At 57.8% G+C, this 14690-nt stretch overlaps 5 protein-coding genes across 5 annotated transcripts; all 5 read left to right on the top strand.

The window, feature by feature from the left end:
* The first annotated feature begins 670 nt into the window (after window positions 1-670).
* Window positions 671-1234, top strand: LOC120765095 (interferon-like). Its single transcript, XM_040089392.2, has one exon. The coding sequence runs from the start codon at window positions 671-673 to the stop codon at window positions 1232-1234; it is 564 nt and encodes a 187-aa protein (XP_039945326.1).
* A 2460-nt stretch (window positions 1235-3694) lies between these two features.
* LOC120765094 (interferon-like) lies at window positions 3695-4258 on the top strand. Its single transcript, XM_040089391.2, has one exon. The coding sequence runs from the start codon at window positions 3695-3697 to the stop codon at window positions 4256-4258; it is 564 nt and encodes a 187-aa protein (XP_039945325.1).
* Window positions 4259-6714: 2456 nt separating this feature from the next.
* Window positions 6715-7278, top strand: LOC120765093 (interferon-like). The gene has a single exon (XM_040089390.2). It carries the CDS (start codon window positions 6715-6717, stop codon window positions 7276-7278), a length of 564 nt encoding a protein of 187 aa, XP_039945324.1.
* A 2461-nt stretch (window positions 7279-9739) lies between these two features.
* On the top strand, window positions 9740-10303 carry LOC120765092 (interferon-like). Its single transcript, XM_040089389.2, has one exon. The coding sequence runs from the start codon at window positions 9740-9742 to the stop codon at window positions 10301-10303; it is 564 nt and encodes a 187-aa protein (XP_039945323.1).
* A 2457-nt stretch (window positions 10304-12760) lies between these two features.
* Window positions 12761-13350, top strand: LOC120765091 (interferon-like). Its single transcript, XM_040089388.2, has one exon. The coding sequence runs from the start codon at window positions 12761-12763 to the stop codon at window positions 13322-13324; it is 564 nt and encodes a 187-aa protein (XP_039945322.1). The 3' UTR covers window positions 13325-13350.
* Window positions 13351-14690: the final 1340 nt, after the last annotated feature.

Genomic DNA, 14690 nt, shown 5'->3' with positions numbered 1-14690 from the left:
AGGACACAACCAGGCCACCAAGGCTAACGCCCACGGACATTCCTTTGTCCACTGCCACTGTCCCTGGCATTCACTGCAGGAGGGACATAGATGGGCCTGGCCCACTGACATCACGGCACACCCCTCGCAACCACAAACGGAAAACAGTGGCTAAGATGAAAATACAGGCATGCCACAAAGCGAAAAGCAAAAGTGACCACAGGCACCACCAAGGCTTTGCAGGTGGAAACAATGCTTAGGCACAAAAGAGAGGCTTCAGCTGCGCAGCACGGTCCAGCTGCTAGCCCTGCAGCTGAAAGGGGAAACCCAACATCCCTCCCCAACACACCTGACCCCGGCGCCTCGGACCCAGTGCCTTCGCAACCCCCACCCACCCACTACCGCCACTCTCCCCCGGCACACCACTGCCACCGCAATCCCCAACCACCGACACCCCAACTAAACGCTGCCCCGAGACCACCACAGCCACCAGCCCGGACTGAAAACCACGAGCGGAAACTCCCAGCAATCAGAAAGCGGTGAAGGGAAAGCTGCCTCGGTACAAAGCCGCGCACCCGGCGGCACCCCAAGCACAGCCGCCGCCGCCGCCACCACCACCAGCAGCAGCAGCACCACTGGGCCTCACCACGCTCCTGCCCAGCACCACCCGACAGCAACCCACACAACCACCATGGCTGCGCCCACGCCCCCACAGCCACGCGCCGTCCCGGCCCTCCTGCTCCTCCTCACCGCTCTCGCCACCACCCTCGCCTGCCAACAGCTCTGGACACACGACGACACCTTCCCGGGCGACGCCCTCTCCCTCCTCCGGGACATGGCTCCCAGCCACACACAGCCATGCCACCTCCAAGAGCCGCCCTTCTTTCCCCACACCCTCCTCCACAACAACCTCCAGCCGCAACAAGCCGCCGCCACCGCCCTACGCATCCTTCAGCACCTCTTCCGCACCCTCAGCACCAACAGCACCCGCCAGCAGTGGCCCACCCAGGCTCGCAACCACCTCCTCAACAAACTCCAGCACCACATCCACCACCTCGAGCAATGCCTCCCCGACAGCGCCACGCTCTTCAAAGGACCACGCAACCCGCTGCTCACCATCAACAAGTACTTCAGGGACATCCACCTCTTCCTCCACGCCCACAACCACAGCGCCTGCGCCTGGGACCACGTCCGCCTCGAAGCTCGCGCCTCTTTACAGCACCTGCACAACCTCACACGCGCCATGCGCCGCTAGCGCAAACTCCCGCACGACGACTCACACCCACGCTACAAACCCACCTTGAACCCGCTGCCTCCTCTAACCCGGGACAAGAGACACGGCTGCAGCAACCACACGGCATCCACAGCCTACAATCACTACGCTGACACACATACAGCCTCTGCTACTGAACGGGAAAAAGGACTTGCTCGACTTACTTATTCATGTATTTATTGACTGATGGATGTACTTATTTATTTATTTATTTATTTCTCTATTTATTCACGTACTTATGCCACAGAAAATAAAGGCCTTGCATTAAACACTGCCACCGCCTCTCTTCCTCCTAGCACTGCAACCAGCCTTTGCGCCAGGGGAAAGCCGCCTACCCTCAACCCCCACCAGAAGCCCCGCCTTACTCAGGCCTCCGCACCAGCCCCTGCCCAAGCAGAATCCGGCAGCATCCCCTTCGCAACAGCAATGCCAGCGTTTGGCCAACGCCACGGAATCACAAAAATAAAGACACGCTAGGGATGGAAAGCACCGCTGCGGCCCATCTGCTTTTTGCACACCGGGCTCCGTCCATCCAATACGTGGCTCTCTGACTTACAGACAAGGACGTCGTGCGGGACAGCGTCAAACACTCCGCACAAGCCCAGGCACACACGGTCACTTACTCTGCCCCCATCCACCACTGCTGCGTAGCCCTAACCATAGAACGGCACCAAAACTGCCACAAACGGCAATCTGCCCCTTTGGAAAGCCACGTTCCTGGTTTCCAGTCACCTCTTTGTTTTCCATAGGCCTTAGCAGAGCTTCCAGGAGAAGCAGTGCCACCATCTTGCCCGACACAAGACGTCACACTGACTGCCCTGCAATTCCCACCCTCTTCTGCTTTCCCCACTACGAAAACGAGGGCTCTATTTCCCTTCTTCCAGCTATTGGGAACTTCCACCGACAAGACACCGGGTCTCAGAAGCCACGCACGCTGGCCTAGCTAGCAACTCCAGCGACCCACTCGCCCAGGAGGCACACAGGAAAGCTCTTCATGTGCCACGCACTTGTGCACATGCAGCTCGCTAAGATGGTTTCAAACGTCAGCCTCCCCTACCAGTGGCCTTGGGATCTTCACTCTTCACGCTGGCCTCCCGCCTCTTGCCTTTTTGCGACTTGGGCAGCGCGGCTGCAGCTCACTGAGGCACAAGGATACAACCCACGCTCGTCTCCACAGCCTGTTTTCCCCAAAACTTTCAAATCCCATGCACCGCTCAAAGGAACAATCCCACAAAGTGCCCACGAGGCCAGCGGTATCGCCCCCCTGTAACTCTGAAAACACCACTAATTCCTCTTCACAACTCCCCATATTTTGCGCCTCTGGTTAAAGGCATCCAAAACGACTGGCAGGTCTTCTCGACCGCAGCTGAAGAAGGCCAGCTCCCTCAGCCTTTCTCACAAGTGTCGTGCCCTGGCCCCCTCTGCATCCTCAGAGCCATTCCCTCCAAAAGCTCCACACCTCTCATGGACTAAAGAGCCCTGAACTGGACAAACTGTTCCAGAGGAGGGCTCCCGCCACCCCAAAACACAACACCCTGGCTTACATGGGGGACAGTCCCGCTCTCTGGCTGCCTCATCCATGGAAGCAGCGGAAACACAACCACGCCCTGACTCTGGGGCCAGACACACGGGACCATAGACACACAGCAAGCAACACAGGAGCAGCACAGCTCTTCCTGTTTCCCTACACCTTCTTCACTGCGCCTACTTTTCAGTGTCTTGTTGGCGCGCCACCTCGGCCTCCGAGACTGCACCTAGGCCCCCTCCATTCTAGGACACAACCAGGCCACCAAGGCTAACGCCCACGGACATTCCTTTGTCCACTGCCACTGTCCCTGGCATTCACTGCAGGAGGGACATAGATGGGCCTGGCCCACTGACATCACGGCACACCCCTCGCAACCACAAACGGAAAACAGTGGCTAAGATGAAAATACAGGCATGCCACAAAGCGAAAAGCAAAAGTGACCACAGGCACCACCAAGGCTTTGCAGGTGGAAACAATGCTTAGGCACAAAAGAGAGGCTTCAGCTGCGCAGCACGGTCCAGCTGCTAGCCCTGCAGCTGAAAGGGGAAACCCAACATCCCTCCCCAACACACCTGACCCCGGCGCCTCGGACCCAGTGCCTTCGCAACCCCCCCCCACCCACTACCGCCACTCTCCCCCGGCACACCACTGCCACCGCAATCCCCAACCACCGACGCCCCAACTAAACGCTGCCCCGAGACCACCACAGCCACCAGCCCGGACTGAAAACCACGAGCGGAAACTCCCAGCAATCAGAAAGCGGTGAAGGGAAAGCTGCCTCGGTACAAAGCCGCGCACCCGGCGGCACCCCAAGCACAGCCGCCGCCGCCGCCACCACCACCAGCAGCAGCAGCACCACTGGGCCTCACCACGCTCCTGCCCAGCACCACCCGACAGCAACCCACACAACCACCATGGCTGCGCCCACGCCCCCACAGCCACGCGCCGTCCCGGCCCTCCTGCTCCTCCTCACCGCTCTCGCCACCACCCTCGCCTGCCAACAGCTCTGGACACACGACGACACCTTCCCGGGCGACGCCCTCTCCCTCCTCCGGGACATGGCTCCCAGCCACACACAGCCATGCCACCTCCAAGAGCCGCCCTTCTTTCCCCACACCCTCCTCCACAACAACCTCCAGCCGCAACAAGCCGCCGCCACCGCCCTACGCATCCTTCAGCACCTCTTCCGCACCCTCAGCACCAACAGCACCCGCCAGCAGTGGCCCACCCAGGCTCGCAACCACCTCCTCAACAAACTCCAGCACCACATCCACCACCTCGAGCAATGCCTCCCCGACAGCGCCACGCTCTTCAAAGGACCACGCAACCCGCTGCTCACCATCAACAAGTACTTCAGGGACATCCACCTCTTCCTCCACGCCCACAACCACAGCGCCTGCGCCTGGGACCACGTCCGCCTCGAAGCTCGCGCCTCTTTACAGCACCTGCACAACCTCACACGCGCCATGCGCCGCTAGCGCAAACTCCCGCACGACGACTCACACCCACGCTACAAACCCACCTTGAACCCGCTGCCTCCTCTAACCCGGGACAAGAGACACGGCTGCAGCAACCACACGGCATCCACAGCCTACAATCACTACGCTGACACACATACAGCCTCTGCTACTGAAAGGGAAAAAGGACTTGCTCGACTTACTTATTCATGTATTTATTGACTGATGGATGTACTTATTTATTTATTTATTTATTTCTCTATTTATTCACGTACTTATGCCACAGAAAATAAAGGCCTTGCATTAAACACTGCCACCGCCTCTCTTCCTCCTAGCACTGCAACCAGCCTTTGCGCCAGGGGAAAGCCGCCTACCCTCAACCCCCACCAGAAGCCCCGCCTTACTCAGGCCTCCGCACCAGCCCCTGCCCAAGCAGAATCCGGCAGCATCCCCTTCGCAACAGCAATGCCAGCGTTTGGCCAACGCCACGGAATCACAAAAATAAAGACACGCTAGGGATGGAAAGCACCGCTGCGGCCCATCTGCTTTTTGCACACCGGGCTCCGTCCATCCAATACGTGGCTCTCTGACTTACAGACAAGGACGTCGTGCGGGACAGCGTCAAACACTCCGCACAAGCCCAGGCACACACGGTCACTTACTCTGCCCCCATCCACCACTGCTGCGTAGCCCTAACCATAGAACGGCACCAAAACTGCCACAAACGGCAATCTGCCCCTTTGGAAAGCCACGTTCCTGGTTTCCAGTCACCTCTTTGTTTTCCATAGGCCTTAGCAGAGCTTCCAGGAGAAGCAGTGCCACCATCTTGCCCGACACAAGACGTCACACTGACTGCCCTGCAATTCCCACCCTCTTCTGCTTTCCCCACTACGAAAACGAGGGCTCTATTTCCCTTCTTCCAGCTATTGGGAACTTCCACCGACAAGACACCGGGTCTCAGAAGCCACGCACGCTGGCCTAGCTAGCAACTCCAGCGACCCACTCGCCCAGGAGGCACACAGGAAAGCTCTTCATGTGCCACGCACTTGTGCACATGCAGCTCGCTAAGATGGTTTCAAACGTCAGCCTCCCCTACCAGTGGCCTTGGGATCTTCACTCTTCACGCTGGCCTCCCGCCTCTTGCCTTTTTGCGACTTGGGCAGCGCGGCTGCAGCTCACTGAGGCACAAGGATACAACCCACGCTCGTCTCCACAGCCTGTTTTCCCCAAAACTTTCAAATCCCATGCACCGCTCAAAGGAACAATCCCACAAAGTGCCCACGAGGCCAGCGGTATCGCCCCCCTGTAACTCTGAAAACACCACTAATTCCTCTTCACAACTCCCCATATTTTGCGCCTCTGGTTAAAGGCATCCAAAACGACTGGCAGGTCTTCTCGACCGCAGCTGAAGAAGGCCAGCTCCCTCAGCCTTTCTCACAAGTGTCGTGCCCTGGCCCCCTCTGCATCCTCAGAGCCATTCCCTCCAAAAGCTCCACACCTCTCATGGACTAAAGAGCCCTGAACTGGACAAACTGTTCCAGAGGAGGGCTCCCGCCACCCCAAAACACAACACCCTGGCTTACATGGGGGACAGTCCCGCTCTCTGGCTGCCTCATCCATGGAAGCAGCGGAAACACAACCACGCCCTGACTCTGGGGCCAGACACACGGGACCATAGACACACAGCAAGCAACACAGGAGCAGCACAGCTCTTCCTGTTTTCCTACACCTTCTTCACTGCGCCTACTTTTCAGTGTCTTGTTGGCGCGCCACCTCGGCCTCCGAGACTGCACCTAGGCCCCCTCCATTCTAGGACACAACCAGGCCACCAAGGCTAACGCCCACGGACATTCCTTTGTCCACTGCCACTGTCCCTGGCATTCACTGCAGGAGGGACATAGATGGGCCTGGCCCACTGACATCACGGCACACCCCTCGCAACCACAAACGGAAAACAGTGGCTAAGATGAATATACAGGCATGCCACAAAGCGAAAAGCAAAGTGACCACAGGCACCACCAAGGCTTTGCAGGTGGAAACAATGCTTAGGCACAAAAGAGAGGCTTCAGCTGCGCAGCACGGTCCAGCTGCTAGCCCTGCAGCTGAAAGGGGAAACCCAACATCCCTCCCCAACACACCTGACCCCGGCGCCTCGGACCCAGTGCCTTCGCAACCCCCACTCACCCACTACCGCCACTCTCCCCCGGCACACCACTGCCACCGCAATCCCCAACCACCGACACCCCAACTAAACGCTGCCCCGAGACCACCACAGCCACCAGCCCGGACTGAAAACCACGAGCGGAAACTCCCAGCAATCAGAAAGCGGTGAAGGGAAAGCTGCCTCGGTACAAAGCCGCGCACCCGGCGGCACCCCAAGCACAGCCGCCGCCGCCGCCACCACCACCAGCAGCAGCACCACTGGGCCTCACCACGCTCCTGCCCAGCACCACCCGACAGCAACCCACACAACCACCATGGCTGCGCCCACGCCCCCACAGCCACGCGCCGTCCCGGCCCTCCTGCTCCTCCTCACCGCTCTCGCCACCACCCTCGCCTGCCAACAGCTCTGGACACACGACGACACCTTCCCGGGCGACGCCCTCTCCCTCCTCCGGGACATGGCTCCCAGCCACACACAGCCATGCCACCTCCAAGAGCCGCCCTTCTTTCCCCACACCCTCCTCCACAACAACCTCCAGCCGCAACAAGCCGCCGCCACCGCCCTACGCATCCTTCAGCACCTCTTCCGCACCCTCAGCACCAACAGCACCCGCCAGCAGTGGCCCACCCAGGCTCGCAACCACCTCCTCAACAAACTCCAGCACCACATCCACCACCTCGAGCAATGCCTCCCCGACAGCGCCACGCTCTTCAAAGGACCACGCAACCCGCTGCTCACCATCAACAAGTACTTCAGGGACATCCACCTCTTCCTCCACGCCCACAACCACAGCGCCTGCGCCTGGGACCACGTCCGCCTCGAAGCTCGCGCCTCTTTACAGCACCTGCACAACCTCACACGCGCCATGCGCCGCTAGCGCAAACTCCCGCACGACGACTCACACCCACGCTACAAACCCACCTTGAACCCGCTGCCTCCTCTAACCCGGGACAAGAGACACGGCTGCAGCAACCACACGGCATCCACAGCCTACAATCACTACGCTGACACACATACAGCCTCTGCTACTGAACGGGAAAAAGGACTTGCTCGACTTACTTATTCATGTATTTATTGACTGATGGATGTACTTATTTATTTATTTATTTATTTCTCTATTTATTCACGTACTTATGCCACAGAAAATAAAGGCCTTGCATTAAACACTGCCACCGCCTCTCTTCCTCCTAGCACTGCAACCAGCCTTTGCGCCAGGGGAAAGCCGCCTACCCTCAACCCCCTACCAGAAGCCCCGCCTTACTCAGGCCTCCGCACCAGCCCCTGCCCAAGCAGAATCCGGCAGCATCCCCTTCGCAACAGCAATGCCAGCGTTTGGCCAACGCCACGGAATCACAAAAATAAAGACACGCTAGGGATGGAAAGCACCGCTGCGGCCCATCTGCTTTTTGCACACCGGGCTCCGTCCATCCAATACGTGGCTCTCTGACTTACAGACAAGGACGTCGTGCGGGACAGCGTCAAACACTCCGCACAAGCCCAGGCACACACGGTCACTTACTCTGCCCCCATCCACCACTGCTGCGTAGCCCTAACCATAGAACGGCACCAAAACTGCCACAAACGGCAATCTGCCCCTTTGGAAAGCCACGTTCCTGGTTTCCAGTCACCTCTTTGTTTTCCATAGGCCTTAGCAGAGCTTCCAGGAGAAGCAGTGCCACCATCTTGCCCGACACAAGACGTCACACTGACTGCCCTGCAATTCCCACCCTCTTCTGCTTTCCCCACTACGAAAACGAGGGCTCTATTTCCCTTCTTCCAGCTATTGGGAACTTCCACCGACAAGACACCGGGTCTCAGAAGCCACGCACGCTGGCCTAGCTAGCAACTCCAGCGACCCACTCGCCCAGGAGGCACACAGGAAAGCTCTTCATGTGCCACGCACTTGTGCACATGCAGCTCGCTAAGATGGTTTCAAACGTCAGCCTCCCCTACCAGTGGCCTTGGGATCTTCACTCTTCACGCTGGCCTCCCGCCTCTTGCCTTTTTGCGACTTGGGCAGCGCGGCTGCAGCTCACTGAGGCACAAGGATACAACCCACGCTCGTCTCCACAGCCTGTTTTCCCCAAAACTTTCAAATCCCATGCACCGCTCAAAGGAACAATCCCACAAAGTGCCCACGAGGCCAGCGGTATCGCCCCCCTGTAACTCTGAAAACACCACTAATTCCTCTTCACAACTCCCCATATTTTGCGCCTCTGGTTAAAGGCATCCAAAACGACTGGCAGGTCTTCTCGACCGCAGCTGAAGAAGGCCAGCTCCCTCAGCCTTTCTCACAAGTGTCGTGCCCTGGCCCCCTCTGCATCCTCAGAGCCATTCCCTCCAAAAGCTCCACACCTCTCATGGACTAAAGAGCCCTGAACTGGACAAACTGTTCCAGAGGAGGGCTCCCGCCACCCCAAAACACAACACCCTGGCTTACATGGGGGACAGTCCCGCTCTCTGGCTGCCTCATCCATGGAAGCAGCGGAAACACAACCACGCCCTGACTCTGGGGCCAGACACACGGGACCATAGACACACAGCAAGCAACACAGGAGCAGCACAGCTCTTCCTGTTTCCCTACACCTTCTTCACTGCGCCTACTTTTCAGTGTCTTGTTGGCGCGCCACCTCGGCCTCCGAGACTGCACCTAGGCCCCCTCCATTCTAGGACACAACCAGGCCACCAAGGCTAACGCCCACGGACATTCCTTTGTCCACTGCCACTGTCCCTGGCATTCACTGCAGGAGGGACATAGATGGGCCTGGCCCACTGACATCACGGCACACCCCTCGCAACCACAAACGGAAAACAGTGGCTAAGATGAAAATACAGGCATGCCACAAAGCGAAAAGCAAAAGTGACCACAGGCACCACCAAGGCTTTGCAGGTGGAAACAATGCTTAGGCACAAAAGAGAGGCTTCAGCTGCGCAGCACGGTCCAGCTGCTAGCCCTGCAGCTGAAAGGGGAAACCCAACATCCCTCCCCAACACACCTGACCCCGGCGCCTCGGACCCAGTGCCTTCGCAACCCCCACTCACCCACTACCGCCACTCTCCCCCGGCACACCACTGCCACCGCAATCCCCAACCACCGACACCCCAACTAAACGCTGCCCCGAGACCACCACAGCCACCAGCCCGGACTGAAAACCACGAGCGGAAACTCCCAGCAATCAGAAAGCGGTGAAGGGAAAGCTGCCTCGGTACAAAGCCGCGCACCCGGCGGCACCCCAAGCACAGCCGCCGCCGCCGCCACCACCACCAGCAGCAGCAGCACCACTGGGCCTCACCACGCTCCTGCCCAGCACCACCCGACAGCAACCCACACAACCACCATGGCTGCGCCCACGCCCCCACAGCCACGCGCCGTCCCGGCCCTCCTGCTCCTCCTCACCGCTCTCGCCACCACCCTCGCCTGCCAACAGCTCTGGACACACGACGACACCTTCCCGGGCGACGCCCTCTCCCTCCTCCGGGACATGGCTCCCAGCCACACACAGCCATGCCACCTCCAAGAGCCGCCCTTCTTTCCCCACACCCTCCTCCACAACAACCTCCAGCCGCAACAAGCCGCCGCCACCGCCCTACGCATCCTTCAGCACCTCTTCCGCACCCTCAGCACCAACAGCACCCGCCAGCAGTGGCCCACCCAGGCTCGCAACCACCTCCTCAACAAACTCCAGCACCACATCCACCACCTCGAGCAATGCCTCCCCGACAGCGCCACGCTCTTCAAAGGACCACGCAACCCGCTGCTCACCATCAACAAGTACTTCAGGGACATCCACCTCTTCCTCCACGCCCACAACCACAGCGCCTGCGCCTGGGACCACGTCCGCCTCGAAGCTCGCGCCTCTTTACAGCACCTGCACAACCTCACACGCGCCATGCGCCGCTAGCGCAAACTCCCGCACGACGACTCACACCCACGCTACAAACCCACCTTGAACCCGCTGCCTCCTCTAACCCGGGACAAGAGACACGGCTGCAGCAACCACACGGCATCCACAGCCTACAATCACTACGCTGACACACATACAGCCTCTGCTACTGAACGGGAAAAAGGACTTGCTCGACTTACTTATTCATGTATTTATTGACTGATGGATGTACTTATTTATTTATTTATTTATTTCTCTATTTATTCACGTACTTATGCCACAGAAAATAAAGGCCTTGCATTAAACACTGCCACCGCCTCTCTTCCTCCTAGCACTGCAACCAGCCTTTGCGCCAGGGGAAAGCCGCCTACCCTCAACCCCCTACCAGAAGCCCCGCCTTACTCAGGCCTCCGCACCAGCCCCTGCCCAAGCAGAATCCGGCAGCATCCCCTTCGCAACAGCAATGCCAGCGTTTGGCCAACGCCACGGAATCACAAAAATAAAGACACGCTAGGGATGGAAAGCACCGCTGCGGCCCATCTGCTTTTTGCACACCGGGCTCCGTCCATCCAATACGTGGCTCTCTGACTTACAGACAAGGACGTCGTGCGGGACAGCGTCAAACACTCCGCACAAGCCCAGGCACACACGGTCACTTACTCTGCCCCCATCCACCACTGCTGCGTAGCCCTAACCATAGAACGGCACCAAAACTGCCACAAACGGCAATCTGCCCCTTTGGAAAGCCACGTTCCTGGTTTCCAGTCACCTCTTTGTTTTCCATAGGCCTTAGCAGAGCTTCCAGGAGAAGCAGTGCCACCATCTTGCCCGACACAAGACGTCACACTGACTGCCCTGCAATTCCCACCATCTTCTGCTTTCCCCACTACAAAAACGAGGGCTCTATTTCCCTTCTTCCAGCTATTGGGAACTTCCACCGACAAGACACCGGGTCTCAGAAGCCACGCACGCTGGCCTAGCTAGCAACTCCAGCGACCCACTCGCCCAGGAGGCACACAGGAAAGCTCTTCATGTGCCACGCACTTGTGCACATGCAGCTCGCTAAGATGGTTTCAAACGTCAGCCTCCCCTACCAGTGGCCTTGGGATCTTCACTCTTCACGCTGGCCTCCCGCCTCTTGCCTTTTTGCGACTTGGGCAGCGCGGCTGCAGCTCACTGAGGCACAAGGATACAACCCACGCTCGTCTCCACAGCCTGTTTTCCCCAAAACTTTCAAATCCCATGCACCGCTCAAAGGAACAATCCCACAAAGTGCCCACGAGGCCAGCGGTATCGCCCCCCTGTAACTCTGAAAACACCACTAATTCCTCTTCACAACTCCCCATATTTTGCGCCTCTGGTTAAAGGCATCCAAAACGACTGGCAGGTCTTCTCGACCGCAGCTGAAGAAGGCCAGCTCCCTCAGCCTTTCTCACAAGTGTCGTGCCCTGGCCCCCTCTGCATCCTCAGAGCCATTCCCTCCAAAAGCTCCACACCTCTCATGGACTAAAGAGCCCTGAACTGGACAAACTGTTCCAGAGGAGGGCTCCCGCCACCCCAAAACACAACACCCTGGCTTACATGGGGGACAGTCCCGCTCTCTGGCTGCCTCATCCATGGAAGCAGCGGAAACACAACCACGCCCTGACTCTGGGGCCAGACACACGGGACCATAGACACACAGCAAGCAACACAGGAGCAGCACAGCTCTTCCTGTTTCCCTACACCTTCTTCACTGCGCCTACTTTTCAGTGTCTTGTTGGCGCGCCACCTCGGCCTCCGAGACTGCACCTAGGCCCCCTCCATTCTAGGACACAACCAGGCCACCAAGGCTAACGCCCACGGACATTCCTTTGTCCACTGCCACTGTCCCTGGCATTCACTGCAGGAGGGACATAGATGGGCCTGGCCCACTGACATCACGGCACACCCCTCGCAACCACAAACGGAAAACAGTGGCTAAGATGAAAATACAGGCATGCCACAAAGCGAAAAGCAAAGTGACCACAGGCACCACCAAGGCTTTGCAGGTGGAAACAATGCTTAGGCACAAAAGAGAGGCTTCAGCTGCGCAGCACGGTCCAGCTGCTAGCCCTGCAGCTGAAAGGGGAAACCCAACATCCCTCCCCAACACACCTGACCCCGGCGCCTCGGACCCAGTGCCTTCGCAACCCCCACTCACCCACTACCGCCACTCTCCCCCGGCACACCACTGCCACCGCAATCCCCAACCACCGACACCCCAACTAAACGCTGCCCCGAGACCACCACAGCCACCAGCCCGGACTGAAAACCACGAGCGGAAACTCCCAGCAATCAGAAAGCGGTGAAGGGAAAGCTGCCTCGGTACAAAGCCGCGCACCCGGCGGCACCCCAAGCACAGCCGCCGCCGCCGCCACCACAACCAGCAGCAGCACCACTGGGCCTCACCACGCTCCTGCCCAGCACCACCCGACAGCAACCCACACAACCACCATGGCTGCGCCCACGCCCCCACAGCCACGCGCCGTCCCGGCCCTCCTGCTCCTCCTCACCGCTCTCGCCACCACCCTCGCCTGCCAACAGCTCTGGACACACGACGACACCTTCCCGGGCGACGCCCTCTCCCTCCTCCGGGACATGGCTCCCAGCCACACACAGCCATGCCACCTCCAAGAGCCGCCCTTCTTTCCCCACACCCTCCTCCACAACAACCTCCAGCCGCAACAAGCCGCCGCCACCGCCCTACGCATCCTTCAGCACCTCTTCCGCACCCTCAGCACCAACAGCACCCGCCAGCAGTGGCCCACCCAGGCTCGCAACCACCTCCTCAACAAACTCCAGCACCACATCCACCACCTCGAGCAATGCCTCCCCGACAGCGCCACGCTCTTCAAAGGACCACGCAACCCGCTGCTCACCATCAACAAGTACTTCAGGGACATCCACCTCTTCCTCCACGCCCACAACCACAGCGCCTGCGCCTGGGACCACGTCCGCCTCGAAGCTCGCGCCTCTTTACAGCACCTGCACAACCTCACACGCGCCATGCGCCGCTAGCGCAAACTCCCGCACGACGACTCACACCCACGCTACAAACCCACCTTGAACCCGCTGCCTCCTCTAACCCGGGACAAGAGACACGGCTGCAGCAACCACACGGCATCCACAGCCTACAATCACTACGCTGACACACATACAGCCTCTGCTACTGTATGGGAGAAAGGACTTGCTGTACTTATTTATGTATTTATTTCTCTATTTATTCACTTATTTATGCCACAGAAAATAAAGGCCTCTGAGAAAACACTGGTATTGTCTCTCACATCACTCGCTTTGCAACCAGACTTTGGCCAAGGGCAAAGTAATCTCCACCGAACACTTACAGTAAACCCTTTACCAAACAAGGGTCTTCATATCCCCTACTCACTCTTCTCACTGTCACCTGCCAGAGGACTAGCTATCTTCAATTTCTTTGGAGAAACACTCTTTGGTGTTAGGTATCATCATCACAATTATGTCTTGAGCCCTTTTTCCACCTCCCTTTCGTGATTATTGTCTCTGAAGGCCTCATGACAGGAAAGGTCCGGACCATTTGGCGCAGGTCCACTACAGCATCACAAACGCAATCAGAGCATCAGAGCATTCCTGCTATGCTGACAGGTGACAGAGTTGTGTATTTTCAGCCAGGCGAATGCTCCAGGCAGTCTTTACCACAGCCTTTCATCATTTCAACAGACCTTACAAGAAAGCAGCAAACCGAATTTTGAACAGCATCTGCAGTGACAGGCAATGGACTACAGGGAATGTCTCTAAACCCAAAGAGTGTAGCTTTACATCAGGTATTACAAAGAAATTCTTTACTATGAGGATTATGAGGCACTGAAACAAGTCCTAGAGCTAGCCAGATTACTGTATTCCAGGAAGTGTTCAGGGCCAGACTATATGAGGCTCTGTGCAATGTGGTCCAGGAGAAGGTTTCCCGTCTCATGGCAGAGGTGCTTACAATCAGATTACCTCTTCCAATATAAAACATTTAAGTACTTGTATTGAAGTTTTGGAGGACTGTGGAACCAAAATGGGGCATGGAAGAATGTGAGGAGGAAGGAGCAGAAGTGTGATGGCACAGAAGGTAGTACCACTCCCCATCCTCCTATACCACCTGGGAGATGAAGAGATCATCATGAGTGAAATTGAGTCCAGGAAAACATGAGAGGTGAAGGGAAGGTGTTCTGCAGATTTGGTTTTATTTCATTATCTACTTAATACTTGCCCTGATTTGATTGCTAATGAGTTAACTAATTTCCCCAAGTCAAGTCTCTTTTGCCTGTGACCGTAACCCGCAAGTAATTTCTCCCTGTACTTATCTCACCCCACATGCCTTTCAGGACACATTTTCTCCCTTGACCAGATGAGGAGGAGAGTG

Source organism: Hirundo rustica, chromosome Z (assembly GCF_015227805.2).
Source record: "Hirundo rustica isolate bHirRus1 chromosome Z, bHirRus1.pri.v3, whole genome shotgun sequence".
Taxonomy (NCBI): Eukaryota; Metazoa; Chordata; class Aves; order Passeriformes; family Hirundinidae; genus Hirundo; species Hirundo rustica.
The sequence above is the reverse complement of the archived record's forward strand: the minus strand, read 5'-3'. Positions and strand labels throughout refer to the sequence as shown.